Genomic DNA, 23942 nt, shown 5'->3' with positions numbered 1-23942 from the left:
AGCGAGTTTAGATATGTAAGGATTTTATGATTCAGTCTTTATTTAGAATGCTTTTTATTGATGTTATAGTTTTCCGCTATGGTAAACACTAGATGGCAGTATAATTATCCTAAAGAGATGTGAATTAGAAGAGTTTGTTTTATGTAGAGATGTGCTTTGAGGAGAGCAAATGCAAATTAATTTAGTTATGAATTTTAAGCCAATAAACCTGTACAAATTGAGGGCTAATTTTGATTTTTAGTTTTATAAAATGATGTGTTTAAAACAATCACCTTTATTTGGTTTAAGGCAAGTCCTATCTTTGGAACTTATTTTAGTGTTTTTAACCACTTGCCTGATCACGTGACGTCCCATGCACGGCACAGGGCCTGATCCACAGTAGGTTCACAGCACATCTTATTGATTTGGCTATTGTGAAGCTGAGTCTTCAAGAAAGAAGAGACAACTTGCCAGCTTCAGAAAGGAACTGGAGTTTTAAACCAAATCTTGAGAGGAATAAACCTTTTTTTTTTTTTTTCTATTTGACTGGCAAATAGGGTTTGTAGAGGAATGGTTGAAAACAGTGTACCTGGAGTTCATTTGGGAACAGGATAGATGTGATAGTAGGTGGAAAGTTATAGAAACTTTGGTCTAAATAGAGTAGACGAACCTGAGCGAAGTACACAGCCAGACCCTTGTTATCAGAATTGGGTAAAGTCTAAATAGAACTAGCTAAAAGGCTGATTTCATATGGAGTTTCTTAGCAGTTTTCTTAGGAATCCTGTTAGTCCTAGGTGGATTGGGGCCCAGAATTTATCCGTTTCAAGACCCAATTATTTTTTCCTTTAATTCGATGTTGATACTGTGTGTTTTCAGTAATGGAGGGAATGCTGAATCATGGAGCGTGTTTGAATGTTTGGTAGGTAATATGGTTTTTGTTTTATGCCCTGTTGCACAAATTGTACCCTTGGAATCCAGAGGTACAAATGTGTACCCCTTATCATCCCAAATTCTACCCCTAGAGTCCAGAGGTACATATGTGTACAAAATAAAATTTTAAAAATTTGTGTTTTTCCTACCAAAAAGTCTGTGAATCAGCACCACCTCATACAATACCCGGTAAAAACAGTAATTTGCGACACATGCCCATCTATTCTGTTTCAAACTGTTACATAGGCCCTGCCTGGCGGCAGCATGTACTGTCAGTGGTATGCTAGCTCCCCAATAAACTCCAGGGGCAGAAAAAGCAGGGGGTAGCTGTATCCACCACAGGTGACAAAAAGGTTATAGTAGGACTGAAATAGCAAGAACCCCAGTTGGGAAGGTCAGAGGAGCAGGGAGCAATCGTATCATTCCTGACTGAGCTGATGAGGCAGGCCGTGTCTGGATTTTGAATGCTGGACTCAGGAGCACTATAGGGCAGGGGAAAGCACCCAACCTTTGGGGGAGGCAGAGCTAAGTTTCATTCTTGGCTCTTCTACCTACAGTGGTGATGGTTTTGGGTAAGTCACTTAACTGCTCTGCATTTGAAAAGTACTGTTTTAGGAAACTGAATTTATCAATTCTCTGTAAAATTAAAAAAAAAAATATATATATATATTTTTCCTGTAAAATAGATTGAAATGATCAGAGTTGGTAGTCAAGATGCTAAACTAAGAAGCCAAGGCGATGATCTCAGAGCAGAGTGATAAAGGCCAGAACTTGGGGATGAAAAATTAAATTCCAGGGGTAACATTTTGAAGAAAGAAAGGAAGGGGCTTGGTGAGAGGAAATAGGTTTAGCTGAAGACAACTTTAAACTTTTTAGCCTGGGAGATTAAAAACAAAACAAAAATACAAACAAACAAAGCAGGAGACCGCTGAGAGAAATGGGTGATGGTGAGGGGAAAACTAGTGATTTCCTGGGTGGGTTTGACAGTATGATAGGTTTGATGGGATTTTGTGCATCTGTCTGAGCAATTGGAGATAGGTGAGCAGATCAGAGGTGAGAAGTCAAAGGTACATGTAATAAACCTGGTAGTTAATCAGTGTATGAGAGAGAAAGGTCCTGCGGGGAGGGGTCCAAGAGAAGAACATATGTGGAAAAGAGCAGAGAGCCAAAAAGAGACTTGGAGAAGGCCTCTGATTTAGGTATAAAGGAGGAAGAAGATCCGGCTGAGAAAACAGAGTAAGAATAGTAAGATGTAATATTGAGGAGCAATGGGAAGAAAATTTCTAGTAGAAAGGATGGTCATCATGATGAAATGCCATTAGAGAATGTTAGAGAATTAAGACTGAGTACAGGTTAATAGTTTAGTCTACAGGGAAGACAGTGGAACCTTGGAGAAAATTCTCCAGTAGAAGATTCTCCAGAGGTACTGGGAGCAGAATCTAGATAATAATGGACCAAATGTTAGTAAAAGGTTGGGAATTAGACTGCAGCATGTCTAAACCCTAAGTCTGAGGAAATTTAAGGCAAAAGGTCAGTAGTAGATAGAACAGATTTATCTCATTCATGTTTGTATGCTGAAGAGAGCTCTGGTAGAGGAGAGATTAAGGGTGTTTGATAGAGAGGAGGTGATTACAGGTGCTATTACAGATGTTGCAGAAAGGAATGAAATAAGGCATACATTGGAGAGGCTGCTACTGGGGAAGAAAAGGGGTGATGCCTCTTCTGAAATTCTTACTGGGTTTCACGCTAAGAAATGGAAGGGTCTAGCATTACTGCTACTTTGATTATTGGTCGTTGTTGTGTGTCCTTGAGTCAATTCCAACTCATAGTGATCGTATGTGACAGAGTAGAACTGCCCCCATGGGGTTTCCTAGGCTGTAATCTTTACGGGAGCATAATAATCGCCAGGTCTTTTTCTCCCGTGAGCCGCAGGCGTGTTCGAAACACCAATCTTTTTGGTTAGCAGCTGAATGCTTAACCATTGTGCCACCAGGGCTCCTTGCTGGTTTGGCTATGTCCAATATAATCATGAATCCTTCTGTGTCCTTGCTCTGCTGTGCCCTCCTCTAACACTTTTCATTACAGTGAGTAATAAGATATTAAGAAAGCCCTTTCGGGTTCAGGTGTCTTTGGAGTAGAGAGGAGGACCTGTCATAGAATTACCAAAAGAGCTTTGACTTCTGATATCCTATGGCATGCTATTACAGAATCCAGTATACTTTAGGACCCAAATTACAAGGTATTGTGACTGTTAAATTATCAGTATTTTTAAATTAGAACCATTTAAAATGGAACACATGTATGTTTTGGTAAAATCAAAATATTCCTTCTTGTTTAAGTGAAGTAATTTTTTTCAGTGCTGTGATAACCGAAGATTAGTATTTTACCAATTATGCCAAGGTATGAGGCTGTTTAAAATACCTGGTCATCATTCTTATACAGAGTGACTGGGCTTTATTTTTCCTATTCTTTACTTAAATAAGGGAAAGTAGTTTTTGAAGACCAATTTATTTATTTATTTTTAATATTTGTTGTATCACAAATTAAATCTATTTTCCAGCCAGGCTATCTGCAGGTAAACATAGTCACCCTCACTGTAGTCGAGTGTGGTGGGTCTATTAGCAATATAAGTAAAAATAACAATGTAGAAAGAAGAGAGGTTGCTGTGGTAAGGTTGGAAGGGTATTAGAGAATGAGAGGAATTTCTCATAAGTATTAGAGGTAGGTTTTGCAAGATAAATGCCAGCTTCCAGTCAGAGAGTCAAGATGGGTCATCTCTGGGTTGGGGAGCAGTGTGCATGTCCTGAAAACACACAGTTGTTTAGGTTGGTGGGACTAGAGGAAGGGTAGGGAGAGTGAAAATCACTGGTTGCTCTCTCTGTTGTGTGAGTACAGATAACCAGCTGTTTTATTTTTAAATTATCTTGTATACTGTTCCATTGCCCTTCAGGAGATTGATAATGAAATTAAAAACCAGCCAACCAACCCAAGGCTTTACTTTTGCCAGCTTGTCTTCTAGAATACTTAGATTTTGCACTCGAGAATGTTTAATTTCCTCTTTAAATAACTAAGGAAATCTCATACTGCAAGGAGTGGTGCTGACAAGCATCAGGACCCTCATTGCAAATGTGACCATTTAATTGAATATTCTTATTTAGTAATTTAAAATGAGTTCAGTCTTTTGATCATTAGAAGACCTAGAGAAAGGCAATCATCAGTTACTTTTTTACTAGTCATATGATTTCAGCTTATGTGTAAGTCCATTTAATTCTATATTAAGTTCCTTTTTATATTCTCTATGACGTAGTGTAAGACACATGCACACCTTAGCTGACCAGGTTCCATACTGATTTATTATTTATACAAGAAAGCCCTAGTAAAATTGCGTAATATTTAACTAGAGTCCAATTTTAAAAGTTACATATAAAGTTTAACTGCCTTAATTAATGTATAAGAATGCACAGGTGTTTCCTGTGGCCAAGTGTTCCATGCTTTAACTCATAAAATTTACGTAATTTGCTCATATGAAAATCCTATAGATTTATAAGATATGATACTAGCTATTTGTCAGGCAATGGAGATGGTTTGGAAATTTAAATTACTTGATAAAATACTGAAAACTATATTAAAAGATTGATTTTAGGAATAATTTTATTAGCATATTTTGGGCATTTATCATTTATTATCTCTTGAGCTGTTGAATTATCCTATTATTTTTATGGCTGCTGTTCTGAATTTAGAGTGTGAATATATTTTACTGAGATTTTCAAAGTTTTTTTTTTTTTTTGGCAACTACCGGAATTAGTTGGGTATGTGTGTGTTTTACATTATATGTTATAGAGACTCTGGAACTAAATTTGAAGGGCACTTTAAAACTAAATTTGAAAGGCACTTTGCTAAGTCTCTCTTGTATTTGCTTTCTGTTTGCTCTCAGATTAGTTGAGTCACCAGTAGTTTCAAAGGTTAATGCAAACTTTGGTAGTATATCTACATTTCTGAAAACTGAAAGTTAAAGCGAGGGTCAGAATCTTCTCCTGCAGTAAAGCTAAGGGTTTGCCTTGAAAGCTCGTCAGCGTTGTAATTTGACAGTGAGCAGTAATGTTTGTCTAAGAGGATTGGTGGCCAGAAATAAGCCACAGTGTCTAATGAGACACAGGGGCCTGGCTGGGCAAGATGCCACGGCATTTCTCTCGTGTGTGTTTCTCATAAGCAAAATGGCCTCATACTGAAGAGGATGGTCACGACGTCTGTGAGGACTTCTAATTCAGAGTGGAGTTTTTGAACTTAATGGAGAAGATTTAAGTAAGCCCTGGAGTTTGAAATGAGTGAATCCGTGCAGCTGTGATTTCCTACAAATCAAATGGGGAATGTCTGTGGATGTGTAAGAGCTGAGAAAGAAGAACAGTATTTAGATCCTGCCAAAACTCCTTTGAGGCCTGAAGAATATTCTCCTGGGAGAAAATATCTCAGAAGAAAACCAATCAAGAAAATTGTAGGTGACACCAAGTCAGAGCCAAACAGCGAAAATGGTGGCAATAAGAGTGACGTTCAGCTTTCAGAAGAACAGCCAGCTCTTTTATCCAGGATCCTGGTACGGGAGGAATGTGTTAACCCTAACACAGCACTGGAAGATGGTATTCAGGAAGAAAAGACAGAAGTTGTAGTTGACGGTGTTAAACAGAAACTTCTGCTGAGTGCTGCAAGCAGTTGGTCTTACCAGGCGAACATTTCTCCTGCTAAAGTCAGTGAGACAGAAGTTGAAGTTAGTGAACTGGATGAACGGATTTCAGAAAGAGACAGCACTTCATATTGCTCAGAAAGGAAGAAACATTTAGATGATGTGAACACAGCAAAAATAACATTCCAGAGAAAAACTGATGCTTTTTCTTTTCGAAAGGCAGCCAGCTTAAGTTCCATTCACTGTGACACAGAGAGATCATTTGAAAAAAGTCAGTTTACTGAAAACCCATCAAAAAGTGATAGCAGTATTCCAGCAAGGCAAAACACTGAGGACTTATGCCCTCATGGAACACTCCATTTTCAGTTTGAAAAAAAGAGATGTCATTCCCTCTGTACCAGTGTGCCCTTTGCTTCCAAGGACACAAACGGAAATGAGGTAAGTGAAACGTGGAGTCTGAGAGTTTAAGGTTAACCAGGTTTAAGTAGTTTAATGTACTCCAAGTACTGAACATTTGACTGAGTTTCTATAATTTGTCTTTTTTAAGTTATTTTCATATTTATGTGAAAGCTGTAGAGTTCTTGGTGCAATTTATTCTTAGCCTTAAAAAAACCAAACCCGCTGCCATCGAGTCGATTCTGAGTCATAGCGACCCTATATTCTTAGCCTTAGATTTGATTAATTACAATTTTTTTTTTTTTGTGCTAGCCACATTCTCTAAACACACTTTAGTTTTAAACCTTACATATTTTGTTATGTTGGAAGACTTAGAAAATCATTGTTTTAAGAGAGTGCATATCTTTTGAATTTTTCTAGTTCAGATTTCTTGACTTTTCTATAGAATAAATCTGTGGAAACTTAACTGTACTATAAGTAAGAGTTAAATTAGAAAGCGGTCATGATATGGCAGCAAAGCCATCAAAACCAAACCAACTGTGTCGATTCAGACTCATAGAGACCCTATAGGACAGAGCCAGACTGTCCCATAGGTTTTCCAAGGCTGTAATCTTTACGGACATAGACTGCCACATCTTTCTCCCGTAGAGTGGCTGGCAGATTTGAACGGCTAACCTTTTGATTAGCAGCCAAGCACTTAACGATTGCACCCCCAGGGCTTGTTGATATGGCAAAAGCTTTATGGAAATGTAGGGAAGATAGAGCCATCAGTACCGACTTGCTGATTCATAAGTTTGAAAAGCTAGCTTGCAGTTCTTCATCACTTTTCATGCATAGAAACACTCGTATAATTGCTTTAAATTTTATGTGTATGTCGGGTGGATGAGAGGTAGGATGGTGGGGCCAGATGAAATTGCCCAAATCTATTCTGCCTCTTTGTTATGTGAGTTATTCCCTGGCCCCAGTATAAAACCATAAATCATTTGGGCAGCATGTCATAGGAATTTGAGTATGACTCAGACTGCCAAGAAATTGAGATCTTAGTTCCTAACACTGATATTTAGCTTTAAACAAGTTACTTATCTGGGGTTTTTTACTCACTTGTGAAATGTAAGTGAATCTTGATTTATTTGCCTGCCTGAGAAGTCCATTACCTAAACAACTCCTACATGTTACTTACTAGATGGAAGTTGATGGCTTTGTCTTTAAGGTATTCATAACTTTGTCCTTTAACAAAAGATCTAGACATAAGTGGCATTCATTGATGTTAAACATTCTTGACAGGGCCATTGTGTCATTGGGCAGAGATTATTTGCACAGTGATAGACTATGTTTTGTTAGGTTTACTGTGCAGAATCATCACTGACCTTGGCAGCTGAGTTCTCCTGAAGGTGTCCTTTTTTATATATACCACCACACCTTGCCAGTATATGTCATCTGTTCTGTTTACATTTTACAGTAGTAACATTTTAAAAAGAAAGCACCCAGTCTGTGTCATTTCCTATGTAGGTCTAGCATAAAGGTCAGTTCAAAAGGAAAAACTACATGGCTACTATGTGTTTATGAATGTAAAGTGTTCGCTTTACCCTCACACAAGTTCTCCAACTGGCTTTGCGTAATTTGGTTTCAAGTAAGCCTGAAGTTTTTTGATTGATGGAAATATTTAAAATCTGTTTCCTAAGTAGTACATAAGCTGTGTGTGTGTGTGTGTGTGTGTTATCCTCATGTCAAAGATTTTACCTGTCTTTCAAATCAATGTATCTGATGACTTTTGAAACTTAGATTTGAAAATAAGTCATAAATCTGCCAAGAAGATTTGTTAAATAATTGTGACCTGGAGGCACATAGCGAAGTCTGATATCTTCTAAGTCAAAGCTGAATGGGACAGTCATTCTTTTATCTGAGGAGTTTGATGCCTTATTTTCCTATAGTCTAGATAAAGACTTTTTATTCTGTCACATACAAGGAGTCAGAGCAAACAGCGTAGCTATTCTTCTTAGGACATTCCTCCTGTTACCCTGGAGATGTTTGATTCTGTTTGCTTAATTATCTTGGGTCAGAACTGTCCACAAAACTCTTTATCTTGTGTTGGATTCTACATTTTTGATTGGAAAATAGATGGAATGGTAGCTCCCAGCCCCTTTATGAACATTTCATCTCCAAATGGGCCTGTTAGCCAACAATCCCTTTATTTGTTCCTTGAGGTTCTTTTCCATATCTTCCCTGTTTGATCCAGTCTTTTTCTCAGACAGTTGGATGAAGCTTTAGATTTGATGAATTTTTAAAATTAACCTCCAAGCAGAATAGTGTGTGGTTCTTTGAGCTTTATCTTAACCTTAGATTCAGTTTAGGCCTCCAACTTGAACTTCCCCTGACCCTGTGAAATTTGTCATTCTAGTACAGGTGACAAGCCTGCCTCCTCTTTAAATCCTTGCTGTGATATGCTGGTCTAGAGTGGCCTTCCAAGATCAGGGGTTCTGTGGAGGCAGCTTAGCCAACTTCTCAAATGCCCACTGAATACATCTCATAAACATTAGGATAAAGAGATTAAAAAAAAAAAAAAAAGTAATATCTTGGATTTGTATATTGCTTTGGAATTGGAAAAATGCTGTCAGACACATTGTGTCTTTTGATCATTCCAACAACTGTGTATGAAATAGGCAAAAAAAGACGATTGTTTTACAGAACTAAGCAACGGAGCCTCAAGAGTTTAAGTAATATCCTCAAGGCAACATAGTAAATGGGAGTAGCTGCGTGAACCTAAAACCCAAGATTACTATTTAAGTATGTAATATAGGACACAACAACCTACCTGGTTGCCGAAGAAGTACTGAAGGGAATTGCTGTGAGTTCAGAGCAGGGGTTGATGGTCATAGGATCATCTGTGAATGGTGAGTGCTAAACACAGAGGTGGTAAAGGACAGGTTATATTTGGTGACAGAGAGTAATGAACTCATTGTCTGCAAAGGTGATCCTGTTTTTGTTAGACTCATGCTTCCTGTACCTTGTGACAAGGTCTTCTACCTTTGCCCTTCAGCTTTTGCCACAAAACATTCTTCTTTCTTCAGTTTCATAAATCCCACCTCTTCCCAGGCTTGTTATGCTGATCTCAGCAAAGATAGTTTTTTTTTTTTTTCCTGTTTATAGACTATTGATTCTTTAACCTAACTGCGCACAGGAGTCACCTGAGGGTTTTTTTTTTTTTTTTTTAATACAGAAGTCTGGGTGTCACTCCCAGTGATGCTAATGTCATCGATCAGGGTGGGGCTCCCCAGGTGGTTCTAATGGTCAGGCCTGTGAACAGGGAACTTGTTACACTTATTCTACAGGAGTGCTTCTCAAAGTGTGGTCTGAGGACACTGTATCAGAATCATCCGAGATGTTTATTGAAAATGCCTTACTCCAGAATTAATCAGAATATCTCCTGGTGGGGATGAGAGAATGTTATGTATTTTTAAGGCACCCTTTCACATATTTCCTAAAGACACACTGGATTTTGAGAACCAGCATCACTATAGTTTAGCATTTGCCATCTCACTCCCTTCTTGGATAAGCAGTGTGGAGTATGGGAGAGAAAGTGGGCCTGGAAGCTAGGAGGCCTGAGTTCTAGTAAGGCTTTGCCATTAGAGAGCTGTGTGACTTCGGCAGTCTTGTTCATTTCTCTAGGTCTTAGATTCCTTTTCTGAAAACAAAGATATTGGACTAGATCAAGATACCAATAAAATAAAAACAGTATTTGTTGAGTGCCCACTAATATACCAGGTACTCCATCATAACATTTTTTAATCTTGAGTGCAAAACCGATGAATTTGTTCTATTATTAGCCCCATTTTACAGATGTGGAAACTGAGGCTCAGGGGTAAATAACTTGCCCAAGTCACTTAAGCAGTAGTGGTAGAGCTTGGTTGGATATGACCCAACATTGTCTAAAAAGTCAAACTTTTTATTCATCTCCTTTTCCCAGATACTTCTTTTCCAGTTTTAAATTTCTGTGAAATCCATGTGTATTTTCTGTTTGTTAAGTGTTTTTACCCCTCCTTCCTTCCTTTCCTTTCTTTTTCCTCCATCAAATATCATGAACCTGTTATGTATTGAACCCAAAGTAGGAACTCTGAGAGCAGTAAAGCATAGCACTTTTGTGCATATATTATATCCCATTGTTTGTTCATAACAGATGACCATGGCTATAAACTGAGTCACTGAAAATAAAGCTTCTTGAATGATGACCATGAATAATTTAAATTTTCCCACCAAACCCTGTGATTATATTAATAAAAATTGAGCTACTTTTTTTTTTCCTATTCATCTTTTGATGAGTTGCTAATGAATAGAGTAGTGTTCTAAAGGAAAGAATCCAAAGACAGGAGGATGAGGAGTATGTGTGGATATTTATACAGGTTATATGATCAGTCTCTGAATGATGAAGAGTTGAATATTTTTATCACATTGGCTTTATATTAAAAAAAACTTAAAAACATAGAACTCTCAAAATCTGTGAGGAATGCATGAATGTTCAGTCTCCGTGAAATATAATATTTATTTTTTTTCCCCTTAACTGAGTTTTTATGATGCTTAGAATTCAAGGAGTAGGATAAACTCTAAATGTGTTTTTTCTTTCATGTAATAGCTTTGCTCCACACGTCTTGAAAACAAAAGTCATTCAGTTTATTGTTGGCTAATTAACTCATTTCTTTCTGAACTATTTTGCCTTTCTTTTTTAAAGATGAAAATACATTTACTGATTCTTTGACTACTTCTAGTTATTACTTGGATTTCAAACCAAGTTTTGAAAATTTAGTCATAAAATTGTTGTATAGAATTTGTATCTTACCAGCACTTTAATGGCTCTCTTTTTTCAGTTGAATCAAGGACATGAAAAACTTTAAAATCCTTTTCTCTACACAAAAAAAGTAGTTATGTTTATGTTAGTTTTCTCTCCTATGTGAATAAGAAATAGATGAGCATTTGCTAAAGGTAGCCGTCAATTTAGAGCATTAGCATTTGAGCTTTATTAACTTTTAATTGCTTTTATGTTCTATTTAACTCGTCCTTTTAGATAGGCAGTTTATAACAATATAGAATTTTCAAAGTGTTTCTGCCGTCTTTACAGTTAAAAATATTTTGTGGAGCATTTTCACACTTTTTTGTGTGTGTATTAGATGAAGGTTTACAGAGCAAATCGGTTTCTCATTAAACGTATTGTTTTGTGACATTGGTTGCCAACCCCAAGACCTGTCAGCACTCTCCTCTTCTCGACCTTGGGTTCCCCATTTTCATTCATCCAGATTTGCTGTCCCCTCCTGGCTTTTCAGCCTTGCCTCTGGACTGGCTGGTATGCTGATTTAGTCTCACATGCACAGTTCAGTTACATGTATTTTTGTTTGTTTTAAAGGTCTCTCTAATCTTTGGCTGAAGGGTGAACCTCAGGGGTGACTTCAGTACTGAGTTAAAAAAGTGTTCAGGGGCCATACTCTCGGGGTCAGATCAGTAAGTCTGGTCTTTTTTTGTGAGTTAAAATTTTGTTCTACACTTTTCTCTAGCTCTTTCTGGGACCCTGTATTGTGATCCCTGTCAAAGCAGTTGGTGGTGGTAGCTGGGCACCATCTAGTTGTGCTGGACTCAGTCTAGCGGAGGCTGTGGTAGTTGTGGTCCATTAGTCCTTTGGCCTTGTGTCTTTGAATTTCTTCATTCTCCCTTGCCCCAGATGGGGCGGGACCAGTAGACACATCTTAGGTGGATGCTCACAGGCTTTTATTGAGAATTTTTGCATCTATATTCATGAGAGATACTGGTCTGTAATTTTTGTGTGTGTGTGTGGTGTCTTTGCCTGGTTTTCATATCAGGGTTATGCTGGCTTCAGAGAATGAATTTGGAAGTATCCCTTTCTTTACTGTGTTCTGAAATAGCATAAGTAATACCAGTGCGAGTTCTTCTCTGAATGTTTGGTAGAATTCTCCAGTCAAGCCATCTGGGCCAGGACTTTTGTTGTTCTTGTTGGGAGTTTTTTTTATTACCTTTTCAATCTCTTCTTTTGTTATGGGTCGCTTCAGATTTTCTGTTAGTTTAGGTAGGTAGTGTGGTTCTAGAAATTTGTTGATTTCCTCCAGGTTTTCAAATTTGTTGGAGTATAGTTTTTCATAGTACTTGGTTATGACCCTTTTTATTTTGGTTAGGTCTGTTGTGATGCCCCCCATTTCATGTCTTATTTGCTTCCTCTCCTGTTTTTTTTTGTCAGTTTGGCCAGTGATTTGTTGATTTTGTTGATCCTTTCAACTTTTGGCTTTGTTCATTCTTTCCATTGCTCTCCTATTCTCTATTTCATTTATTTCTGCTCTGATCTTTATTATTTCCTTTCTTCTGGTGGTTGTGGGCTTCTTTTGCCATTTTCTGTTTCTTCAAATTGTATAGCTAAAGTTTTGATTTTGTCCCTTTCTTCTTTTTTGATGTGTGCATCTATTGCTATAAATTGACCTCTGAGCACTGCCTTTGCTGTGTCCCAAAGGTTTTGATTCCATCTCTGCTTTCTTCTATTACCATGTGCTTTTTATGCAAGGTGTTATTCAATTTCCACATATTTGATCTTTTTTCCTTGCTCTTCCTGTGACTAACTTCTACTTTTGTGGCAATTGTGATCAGAGAAGATGCTTTGTATTATCTCAGTGTTTTGAATTTTGTTGAGGGTTGCTTTGTGTCATAAGATGTGGTTTAGTCTAGAGAACATTCCATTTGCATGCAAAGGAATGTATAATTTGCTGCTGTTGGGTGGAGTGTTCTTTATATGTCTGTGAGGTCAAGTTGGTTGGTTGTGGCCTTTAGTTCTTCTGTATCTTTGTTGAGTTTCCTTCTAGATGTTCTGTCTTTTACTGACAGTGGTGTTTTGAAATCTCCTACTGTTTTTAATCTTTAGTGATGCTGTAACAGAAATACCGTAAGTGGATGGCCTTAACAAAGAGAAATTTTTTCTCTCTCTAGTAGGCTAGGAGTCTAAATTCAGGGTGTCAGCTCCAGGGGAAGTCTTTGTTTCTCTGTTGTCGCTGGAGGAAGGTCCTTGTCATTAATCTTCCCTTGGTCTAGGGCCTTCTCTGAGCAGGAACCTCAGGTCCAAAGGATGCACTCTGCTCCTAGTGCTGCTTTCTTGGGGGTACAGGGTCACCACGTTTCTCCGCTTGCTTCTCTCTTTTATATCTTGAAAGAGATTGGCTCAAAACACAATCCAGCCTTGTAGATTGAGCCCTGCCTCATGAACATTGCTGCCGCTAATCTCACCTCATCAGCAGCATAGAGATAGGATTTACAACACCTAGAAAAATCACATCAGATGGCAAAACGGTGAACAATCACTCAATACTAGAAATCATGGCTTAGCCAATTTGACACACATTTTTGGAGGGCACAGTTCAATTTATAACACCTACAATTATTTTGGAGCTGTCAGTTTCCCTTTTCAGTGCTGTAAGAGTTTGTTTTATGTACTTGGAGCCCTGCCATTGGGTGTGTAGATACTTATTATGGTTATGTCCTCATGGTGGATTGTCCCTTTAATCATTACATAATGCCCTGCCCTGTCTTTTAGGGTGGATTTTTTTTAAAGTCTGATTTATCTGAGATTAATATTGCCACTCCTGCTCTTTTTTGGTGGCTGTTTACTTGACATGTTTTTTTTTCCACACGTTGGTTTTTAATATATTTATGTCTTTGTTTCTACGGTATGTCTCTTGTAGACAGGATATTGATGACCCTATTTTTTTTTTTTCCATTTTCTCACTCTTTGCCTCTTTATGGGTGCATTTAAGCCATTTACATTCAGTGTGATTATTGATAGGTGTGAGTTTATTACTGTTATTTTGTAGTGCTTTTTTTGTGGAATGACGTTTCTTTGTTCCTCTTACTCTCCTGTGCTGAATTCCTTTTGTTTGTGGGCATCTTTTGTTTTTGTAGATTTTCTGTTTACTGAAAGTTTATATTTTTCTTCTTTATTTTGATGAGTAGTTTGGTAACTGTCTTTGTGGTTACTTCGAATATTACCACTGTCTTCATAAGTTTAAACCAATCTTTTTAAACTTGGTATTGCCTTGACTGTCTCTCCATTTGAAAGTTCTGTACCTGTACTGTTTATTCCCACTTTTATTATTCTGACGTTGTTATCATTTACAGATTGATGCCTCTGGTTCCCTGTTATAAATCTTTTAGTTTTGTTTTAATACTTGAGAGTTCATTACCAATGTTGATATCTGGCTGATGCTGTCCTGTGTCCCAGATTCAGGTTGTCTGTTGATGTTGGTTCTGTAACTGAAAGACTCCCTTTAATAATTCTTGTGAATTTGGCGTGGATTTTACATATTCCCTTAATTTCTGTTTATCTGGAAATGTTCAAATTTTGCCGTAATATTTGCATCAGAATTTTGCACGATGTATTATGCTAAGTTGGCAATTTTTTTCTTTCAAGGTTTTATATATGTCGCCTCATTGCCTTCTTGCCTGCATGGTTTCTGTCGAGTAATCAGAGCTTAGTCTTACTGTTTCCCCTTTCTATATGACTTTTCATTTTTCCCAAGATTCTTTCTTTGTCTCTGGTTTTGGCGATAAGATATGTCTTGGTGACTTTCTTTTGGGATCTGTTCTATATGGGGTTCGTTCAGCTTCTTAGTTGGCCAGCTTTTCATCTTTCATGATATTAGGGAAGTTTTGTCAGCAGTTTTTCAATGATCCTCTCTGCGTTTCGTTCTTCTCCCTGTTCTAGAACTCCAGTCACACGAACATTTTTGCTCTGGATTGCATCCCATGTCGTTATCAAGTTTTCTTCATTCTTTTCTCTGATTTTTCTTCAAAGAATGTAGTATCCAAGGAAGGATTTTTCTTCAATTTTGCTGATCCTATCTTCCATCGTTTCAAACTTGATCCTAAAACCTTCTATTGCACTGCTCTTTGTGAAATCTTGTTTATCTTTTGGATTTCTAATTGCTGTTTTTGTATGATTTCTAGTTATTTATTTATTTTGACATTTTGTTCCTGTATTATTTTCCTGAATTCTTCCATTGCTTTGTCTGTGTCTTCCCTGATTGCGTCTGTATTTTCCATGATTCATCTGTTTTTTCCTTATTTTTATCTGTGTTTCTGTTCATCTCTTTCATAATGTCTTGGAGAGCTCTGATTATTAGAGTTTCGAATTCCCTATTAGTGCCTTTTCTTCTGCCAGAACGTCATCTGGTATTTTATTTTGGTTGCTTTTTAAAACCATCCTGTCCTGTTTTTTTTTAGATATGTTTGATATTGCCTGTTGGCTCCAAGACATTCAGGAATTATTTTCTTAGTTTGTTGATTGTAGATTTGTTTGTTTCATTCTGCTTTTTTGTTTTATTTGATTTTGTCTGGGCAGGTGGGCTGGGCATGTTCTGTTGTTGGCTTGTTTGTGGGCATGGTACTTCTCACCAGCTTGTCCAGGTGGCAGGGCCATTTGCTTAGCTATGGTACAGCAGGGAATGTTTACGGGGGCAGGAGGGGTAGGGATGGGTCGTTTGAGGCATGAACTGGAGTCACTGGGCAGGGCCAGGGGGCCATACGGGGCAGGGTTTGGGGGCCTAGGGGGTGCTGTGCTTGCATTCTGGGTAGATAGGTATGAGGGAAGGGAGAGGATGTGATGTGTGGAGTGGGTGCTCTGCCTCCTCTTGGGAGCTCCGTGAAGTTGCCTTCCTGTACTCCTTGTTCTCAAACATCTTCACAACTGGACCAATGAGCAACATCATGATAAACAGAGAAAAGATTGTAGTTGTCAAGGATTTCATTTTACTTGGATCCACAATCAACAGCCACGGAAGCAGCAGTCAAGAAGTCAAAAGACGCATGGCATTGGGCAAATCTGCTGCAAAGGACCTCTTCAAAGTGTTGAAGAGCAAAGATGTCACCCTGAAGACTAAGGTGCACCTAACCCAAGCCGTGGTATTTTCAGTCACATCATATCCATGTGTAAGTTGGACAATGAATAAGGAAGACCGAAGAAGAGTTGACGCCTTTGAATTGTGGTGTTGACGAAGCATATTGAATATACCATGGGCTGTCAAAAGAACAAACAAATCTGTCTTGGAAAAAGTGCAGCCAGAATGCTCCTTAGAGGCAAGGATGGCAAGACTGTGTCTTACATACTTTGGACATGTTGTCAGCAGGGATTAGTCCCTGGAGAAGGACATCATGCTTGGCAGAGTACAGGGTCAGCAGAAAAGAGGAAGACCCTCAACAAGGTGGATTCACACAGTGGCTGCAACAGCGAGCTCAAGCATAACTACAATTGTAAGGGTGGCGCAGGACCGGGCAGTGTTTCGTTCCATTGTATATAGGGTTGCTATGAGTCGGAACCGACTCGACGGCACCTAACAACAACAATAACTCCTTGTTCGCAGTCCTTGGTGGCCATAGTCCAAGATGGTGAATCCGTGCTGTGTTAGCGGGTAGGGGGCCTCTACTCTATAGCTCTCCTCATCCTCTGTTCTCTGCCAGTTTCTTATTCCATTCGATGCTTGATTGAGTTCTTTATGCCTTCATCTGATGCTTAGGGTTCAAGGATTGTCATTTTTATCTATTTTATTTAATTTTGGGGGTCTTTGCTGCAGCAAGACGGCATGACGCTTCTGTCTATAGTGCCATGTTGGCTCCTGTATTTTCACACATTTTTGAAACTTGGAAGGAGACACTAAAAAATGTGTTGATTACATTTCTTTCTGCCAAAATAGTTAAAACATTTTTTGAGGAAATTGTCTTTGGAAGCAAACATGTTGATTTGGAAATACTTGCCTGTGTTGACAAGTTCAATATGGAATTGAGTTTTGCCTGACAACAAGTCAAGTAAGTGAATAAAAGGGTTTAAGCAATAACAGTCACCCTCATATGCCATTACCTTCACTTATCTCTGGCACTTTTGAGTCCTATTGTCTTAGTCTCTCGTCATCTCTATGGGGAGACACTATTGCTGTCCTCATTTTATATGAGAGGAAGCTGAAGCCCAGAGAAGTCACAGAGCTAGTAAGTGATGGAGTCAGGAATTAAATGAAAGTTGCCATGCTCCACAGTTCTGTATCAGTCTTCCTCCCAGTGTTAAACTTTCTGTCTTGTTAAGAGGCTGTGTTAAGGAGAGGAATCTTGAGATCTACTTCTTCTTCCCTGCTGCTTTCATTCTTATTAATACCTAAACTTTCTCAAATAGAGTATAATCTGTATTTTTAATCTTAGTAAGATCATATGAAAGAATCAAATTAGCTTTTGTTAACATTTTTACGTCTAACTCTTTGAGCTGATAGGGATTTTGTGTTCTGATGGAACATTGGAATAGCTATCATTTCTCATCCACTTGTGTGTCCCATACTCAGTTTTTGTTTCTATAAAATGAGATAGTTTGTTAACAGATAGTGTTCCTTCTGGGATAAATATTGTAGGGAGTCCCTGTAGATTTGGTCGTATAGAGGAAAGAGAACCTACAGTATCTTGAGGCAGAAGACCTACATTTGAGACTCATCTTGGGTCTCAGTTTCCTTCTGTGTAACATAGGTAGCTTCTTTTGTTTGTTTGTTTGGTAGTTTTGAGGATTAAATGAGGTAATAGATGTGAAAAAGTCTTGGTAAACTGTAGAGTACTTTAAAAACATAGTTATAACTTGTATTACTGTCTTCTGCTCATGTAGAAGAAGGAAATATCTTGTAATCATGTCCCAAATAGAAGATCTTTATATGTCTTCACTACTTTCAACAGGAAACCCCTTTCGCTACTTTGCACATCAAGCTTTTTTATGTAAGCTGAGTAGGCTGCCTCATTTTGTCCCCCTGAAAGCCCACCTCCATTCATCCTTTTATTCATTACTTCAGCAAATGTTTATTAAACACCTATTATGTGTCAGGCAATATACTGACTATATCCCCATAATTCCATGGGTAGTTTACAATTTTGTCAACCTGTTGGAATAGAAATACCCCTTGGAGGAATCAATTCTAAAAGCTCCTATTTGTTATTTACACCTTAGTATGGATACATTTCATAGGAATTACTGAGAGTCTCTCTGATATGAGAGAGAAAGAACATGTCAGAGGCAAATCTGATACTCTGTGGGGGAAAAGGCTGCCAGTGAAGGTGTGTCTAGTCTAATGCGGGGAGACCCTGGGTGGCACAAATGGTTAAGTACTCAGCTATTATTATGGACTGAACTGTGTACCCCCAAAATAATGTGTGTAGCTTGACTAGGCCATGATTCCCAGTATTGTGTGATTGTCTACCATTTTGTCATCTATTGTGATTTTCTTATGTGTTGTAAATCCTACCTCTGTGTTGTTAATGAGGCAGAATTTGTGGCAGTTGTCAATGAGGCAGGGCCCAATCTACAAGATTAGGTTGTGTTTTAAGTTCATCTCTTGAGATATAAAAGAGAGAATTAAGCAGAGAGATGTAGGGAACCTCATACCACCAAGGAATAAGTACTGGAGGCATAACGCCTGCTTTGGATCCAAGGTCCCTGCGCCAGGAAGTTCCTCTACCAGGAGAAAATTGTTGACCAGGACCTTCCTGCAGAGCTGACAGAAAGCCTTCCCTGGAGCTGGCACCCTGAATTTGGACTTTCAGCCTACTAGATTGTAAGAGCATAAACTTCTGTTCTTTGAAGCCATCACTTGTGGTATTTCTGTTTTAGCAGCACTAGTTAACTAAGACAGCTACTAACTGGAACAGTGGCTGCAACAATGGGCTCAAACATATCAGTGATTGCGAGGATGGCACAGGACCTGGTAGTGTTTTCTTCTGTTGTACATAGGGTTGCTGTGAGTGGAAACTGACTCGATGGCACCTAACAACAACACTAACTGAAAGGATGGTGGTTTAAACCCACCCAGAGGCACCTTGGAAGAAAGGTCTGGTGATCTGCTTCCAAAAGGTCACAGCCTTGAAAACCCTATGGAGTGTAGTTCTACTCTGATACACCTGGGATCACCATGAGCCAGAATGGACTGGACAGCAGTTGGTTTGGCTTGGTTTTTAGTCTAGTAGGGGAAATTTTTATGAATGCAGTTCATTTAGAGGATCGATGTTTTTATCTTTTTCTGGACATGTGTAGTTTTCTGTGTATCAGCTGCTCTGCCATTAGAGAGGCTGAGAAAGTCCAGTGAAAAGGATTTGGATGTTAATATTGAGGTAAAGCTAGGGATACCCTTTCATAGCTTATATCTGTGTAGTCATTTTTCCGGCAGTGGGCTCACAAAAAGGAAGCCATGCTACTGGCATCAACTATGACTGCCGACACAAAGGAACAATTAGTCCAAGTTGTAAGAATATTTGTTTTATGAATGAGAAGGAGAAATTTTGCTCTGTCAGTTCTTCATTGGGAGTTAAGGGACCAGGGTTCATGTCTAGGCCTCCTACTAGCATGCTCTTAGAACTTGGGCAAGTCGTGTCACCTCTTTAGTCTCAGCATTTTTACCAGTAAAATGAGTGAGTCTGACAAAAGGACTTGCTTTCTTTCAACTTGAGTTTCCATGATCCCTTAGCTCTTCACTATTCTATACTTCTTTAAGCTAAATATCTTAGTTCTCTTATTTTCAGAGACATTGCCTTTTCCAGTGTTACATATAAATGTTTTATTTAATGAATAGTAAATTTGATAAAAATTTAAAATTTTTCTCATAAATTATGATAATTTTAATTTTTTTTTTAAACAAAAGTTGCATTATTTGCCTTGTAGAGAATAATGAGATATTTATGTTTTTAAAAACATGAATAAGCTTTTAGGGAGTATCTGCCTCACCTTTGGAGTTGGCTATTCTTGTGTACTCAGTGCATGCCAGAACCATGACAACATCTGTAAAAACAGGGTGTTCCTGCTGCCCAGTTGTCTGGTGGCATTGACTTTGCTCACAGGACTTCCCATTTATAGCGTCAGGTGACCAACTCAGTGAGGCTGTTGCAATTCATTTAGTAGTAAGTTGGTCATTTAGCAATAAGGCGTGAATGAAATCAGAGTGTACATAAGATGAGATATATTGGCTTGTTTTCTTTTATTGAAAACACATTTGAAGGCTGTATACTTATGTCAAGTTTAAGAATTCTTTTAGAAAAATGATTCAGAGTAAGCTTATTTTCGTTACTTGACATTGGGTTCTCATTGATGGATTTGTGTTCACTGATGTCCACTCATGTGGTGGTCAGGGTGTTTTGCTATTATTGGAATGGGAGATCAATTGGAAATCTTTTAAGTTTCTAAAATGGCAAGGTCTTACATGACAGGTTAATACTTGTTCATCCCCAAACCAAAAAACACCCACTGCCGTCGAGTCGATTCTAACTCAAGCGACTCTATAGACAGTGGAACAGCCCCATAGGGTTTCCAAGGATGTAAATCTTTACAGAAGCAGACTGCCACAGCTTTCTCTCGCTGAGTGGCTGGTGGGTTTGAACCGCTGACCTTTTGGTTAGCAGCTGAGTGCTTTAACCATTGTACCACCAGGACTCTTGTTTCTGATCTTTTACACTTTTTTTTTTATTATTCCTTTCACTCTTTCTCCCCTTTCTTACTCAACAAATAGTTATTGAGCACCTAATATTTTTCAGGTTGGGCTGAGTATTGGGAGAATGTTCCAAAGAGAAGAAGGACCCTAGGAGAGGGAGGGAGGACGTGATTCATATGGTTTGAAGTTCATGTAGTTTGATAATAGAATATAAGAGGAATAATGGAGAGGTCAGCCAAGACTGGACTGGATTATTGTGGCTGCAGAGTGAAGAACACACTGAACTAGGAAGTGGGAGTAGGGCAAGACTTGGCAGGGAGCTTAGTCATAGGCGGCTGTTACTAATCCAGACAGTGAAGCTTAGTTCCAGAAGACTCTCTGGTGAGCCCAGCATCATTCTGGGCCTATCGTGATTTTGACATAAAAGATGTCATTGGGATTGGCATTGGACACTAGAGAAAATAGTTGCCTCAACTCAAGTATTGACAATGGGAAGGGGCATATAAGGCCACCCCCCCCCCCAAAAAAAAGTCTTGGAGCAGCTAATATATCCATGTTATAGGTACTTGTCTCTTCTCTATTGATGTGAGAAACTAGCAGGTGAGTGAGTGAGTGAGTGAGTGAGCGGGAGGATGAGTCAGCACACATGGAAGAATCCCAAAGAGTTAAATTTACTCATCCTTAAATGCTTTGAGAAGTTCTAATACTGGTTTCCTGGACTCTTAGCTTGTAGAAGCAAAACATTCTGCTTGTTCTCAGTGTTTTTTGTGACCTCTTGCTTGATTGCCTGACCATACTCTTGATCAGATGCTTAATCAGACCTGCACAATAAAATAAGACTAATATTTTACATCCCCAAGTAAACATAAGTAGCCATATGTCTGGTTTCTCCACAGATGGACCTACATGAATTGAAATTAAGCTTTATTCCTTGTGTTTGAACTCTCCCTCTCCACCCCTTCCCTAGAATCTCTCCCAGAGCCCCCTGCCCCTTCTTTTAGTTCCAATTATTGGGGTTTCAATCATTGGATGTTGTCCCAGCTCTGCCAAGAGGGTGATGGAAGATATATGGAGTAAAAGATCAGCGTTGTGTGTGAATGTAGGGGTAATGTAGGAAAAAGATAGGTGAATATAGCAGACAGTATAAGGGATTTTGTTATTGGTGTTTTTCTGCTTATTTACGTATATATGTACTTATTTATTTATTCATTCAAGTCTGATATTTTCTGTATTTTTATTTGTTTTTGAGCTTGCTTATATGGAGGGCACTGGGTTATATGGAGTGAAAAGGTAAAACAGAAGCGGTGACTTTTTTATTTTCAAGGCACAGAATCCTGAATTGTGAAAATGACTATGTATTGGGTATCTGAATTTTTTTGTCCCCTAAAGAGCTCAAAATAACTTTTCTAAAAATATAGCTACCAGCCAAATATCTAAGTCAAATGGGCTTGAGGGCCTGTCATCCAAATGGTTAGATTTTCTGAGGATTTGTTTTTATTACCAGTAGGAACAATACTTTTAGAATCTATATTTGGAGAACTTACTTTCTTAACATGACCAGGCAGTTTTTGAGATTACATTTTGTTGAGTATACTTAATAGTATTTTTATAGACCAGAACTGTTCCCTGCAAGCCAGCTTTTGTCAGGGCTCTGGAAAATACTTGTACTTGACACAAAATCTTGAGCTGGAAGAATCTTTTTCCTAATTTAGGTTTGAAATTTAGGTTTGAAATATCTTAGAAAAGGAATGTATATAAATAGAGTTGTGGTAAAAGGCGGGTTACCCTTTCTTGCTCCTTCTGTACTGTGGTACCACTACATTCTAAGTTTGAATGCATGGGTAAGAAATAAAATTGCCCCTGTAACTGAAGTGAAAGGAGCCCTGGTGGCACAGTGGTTAAGCACTTGGCTGCTAACTGAAAGGTTGGTGGTTCAAACCCACCAGCTTCTCTGTGGGAGAAAAGACCTAGCTATCTGCCCTGGTAAAAATTACAGCCTAGGAAACCCTGTGAGGCAGTTCTGCTCTGTCTTACAGAGCCACTATGAGTCAGAATCAACTCAGCGGCACAGAATAATAACAACAAAGTGAAATGAAGATTGGTCACATTTACTGTATGTCTGTACAGCAAGAAATATATCATTATTGGGACTTTTTTGTTAATTTGTGTTAAAATCAGCACAGTATCATTTTCACGTGGGAGTTGAATTAAGTTATATCTCATACTAATAAAAATAAGCTTAAACAGCATCTGTGATAAAATATTTACTCGAATTTCATGTTTGAAACAGATAAACCAGAAAAAAAGGTCAGTGAAGTTGCTTGATTAGTTGAAAAACTGAAGAAAGTAAGCCAAAAGAATGAAATTTTTCATTCTAAGTAAAATAGAAAACTCGTGAGAGGCAGACCAAGACATGACCGTTCATACTCTCAGATTTCCTTAAGCAGTGAGGCTCAGTTTCGGAAGAAGGTGGAAGCTTTGCTGAGCCCGATACCATTTTAGGCCTATCATGATTCTATCTGAAAGGATGCCCTGGGATCAACATTAGAGTTTACTTGGATTCATGACGTAAAGACATTTTAATTCAATTGTGTTGACTTACTCCCATCACACTGTCTTGAACATGGAGGACATACAGTAGATTTTGGTTGTATTTACATAGTGCCAAAATAAATGTATTGGAAAATATTGTTAGATGTATTATTTGCATTGTATAAATAAAAAACAGACAAAACATGTTTGGTTGAATGCCGCTTTTATGGGAGTTCGGTTTTGTTGGTCGGGGTTGCAAGCCTACTATAGGTAATAAAGGTACTCCCTGTAGAAGTGTTAAAAGGTAGCCTGGTTGCCTGAATGAATTAATGTAGCTTCCAGAGGTGTCAAACTCAATTACAAAGTCATTTGTTCACTGGGCATTTATTGAATATCTATTATGTGTCAAGCATGTAATATGTGCCAGGCACTGCAACACTATGGTGATTAAGACATTGCCCTTCCACATACATTGCTGTCAGGTTAGAGGGGGAGAAGACATACACATCAACAGACAGTAACGGTACACAGCATGCACTGCTATCATTGCAGTATGCATGGAGTGCTGTGGAAGCAGAGGACAGTGGGGCACCTCACACAGTGTTTGGAGGTGGAATAAGCTGGATTTTTGAGAAGAATGAAGGGTACAAGTGGGATGGGGGCTGGCGGGGGCATTCTACAGTTAGGGAGTGGCACTTACAAATGCATAGTGTCCTATGAATACTGGTTATTGTTCAGGAAATGAGAAGTAATTCGATATGGCTGGAGCATGAGGAGATTTTGCGGGGGGGTGGTCGTTAGAGGGGAGGGAGGGAAGATGAGGCTGTCTAAAACAGCGTGGTTAATTGGATGTGGGTAGAGAGGGAGAAAAAGGGATCAAGGATGACTTCTGGATATTTGACTTCGGGGCGGTTGGGTGAATGATGGGGCCATTCTCTGAGCTAGGAATGCAGAAG

The 23942-nt window shown here is 38.6% G+C and overlaps 1 protein-coding gene across 14 annotated transcripts in view; it reads left to right on the top strand.

Moving 5' to 3' along the window:
• The window catches only part of DST (dystonin), a 482507-nt gene that overhangs the window by 253204 nt on the left and 205361 nt on the right, over positions 1-23942 (top strand). The window contains exon 1 of one of the 14 annotated variants that reach the window (XM_064287497.1): positions 4974-6025. The exons of the other annotated variants lie outside the window; for them this stretch is intronic. Within the exon in view, the coding sequence (XP_064143567.1) occupies positions 5270-6025 (756 nt within the window). The 5' untranslated portion in view covers positions 4974-5269. Of the gene's footprint in view, positions 1-4973; positions 6026-23942 lie in introns of those variants that run through there. 14 annotated transcript variants of the gene reach the window in all.

Source organism: Loxodonta africana, chromosome 1 (assembly GCF_030014295.1).
Source record: "Loxodonta africana isolate mLoxAfr1 chromosome 1, mLoxAfr1.hap2, whole genome shotgun sequence".
In the NCBI taxonomy this organism is placed as follows: Eukaryota; Metazoa; Chordata; class Mammalia; order Proboscidea; family Elephantidae; genus Loxodonta; species Loxodonta africana.
Note: the sequence above shows the minus strand (reverse complement) of the source record. Positions and strands in the feature narration are given on the sequence as shown.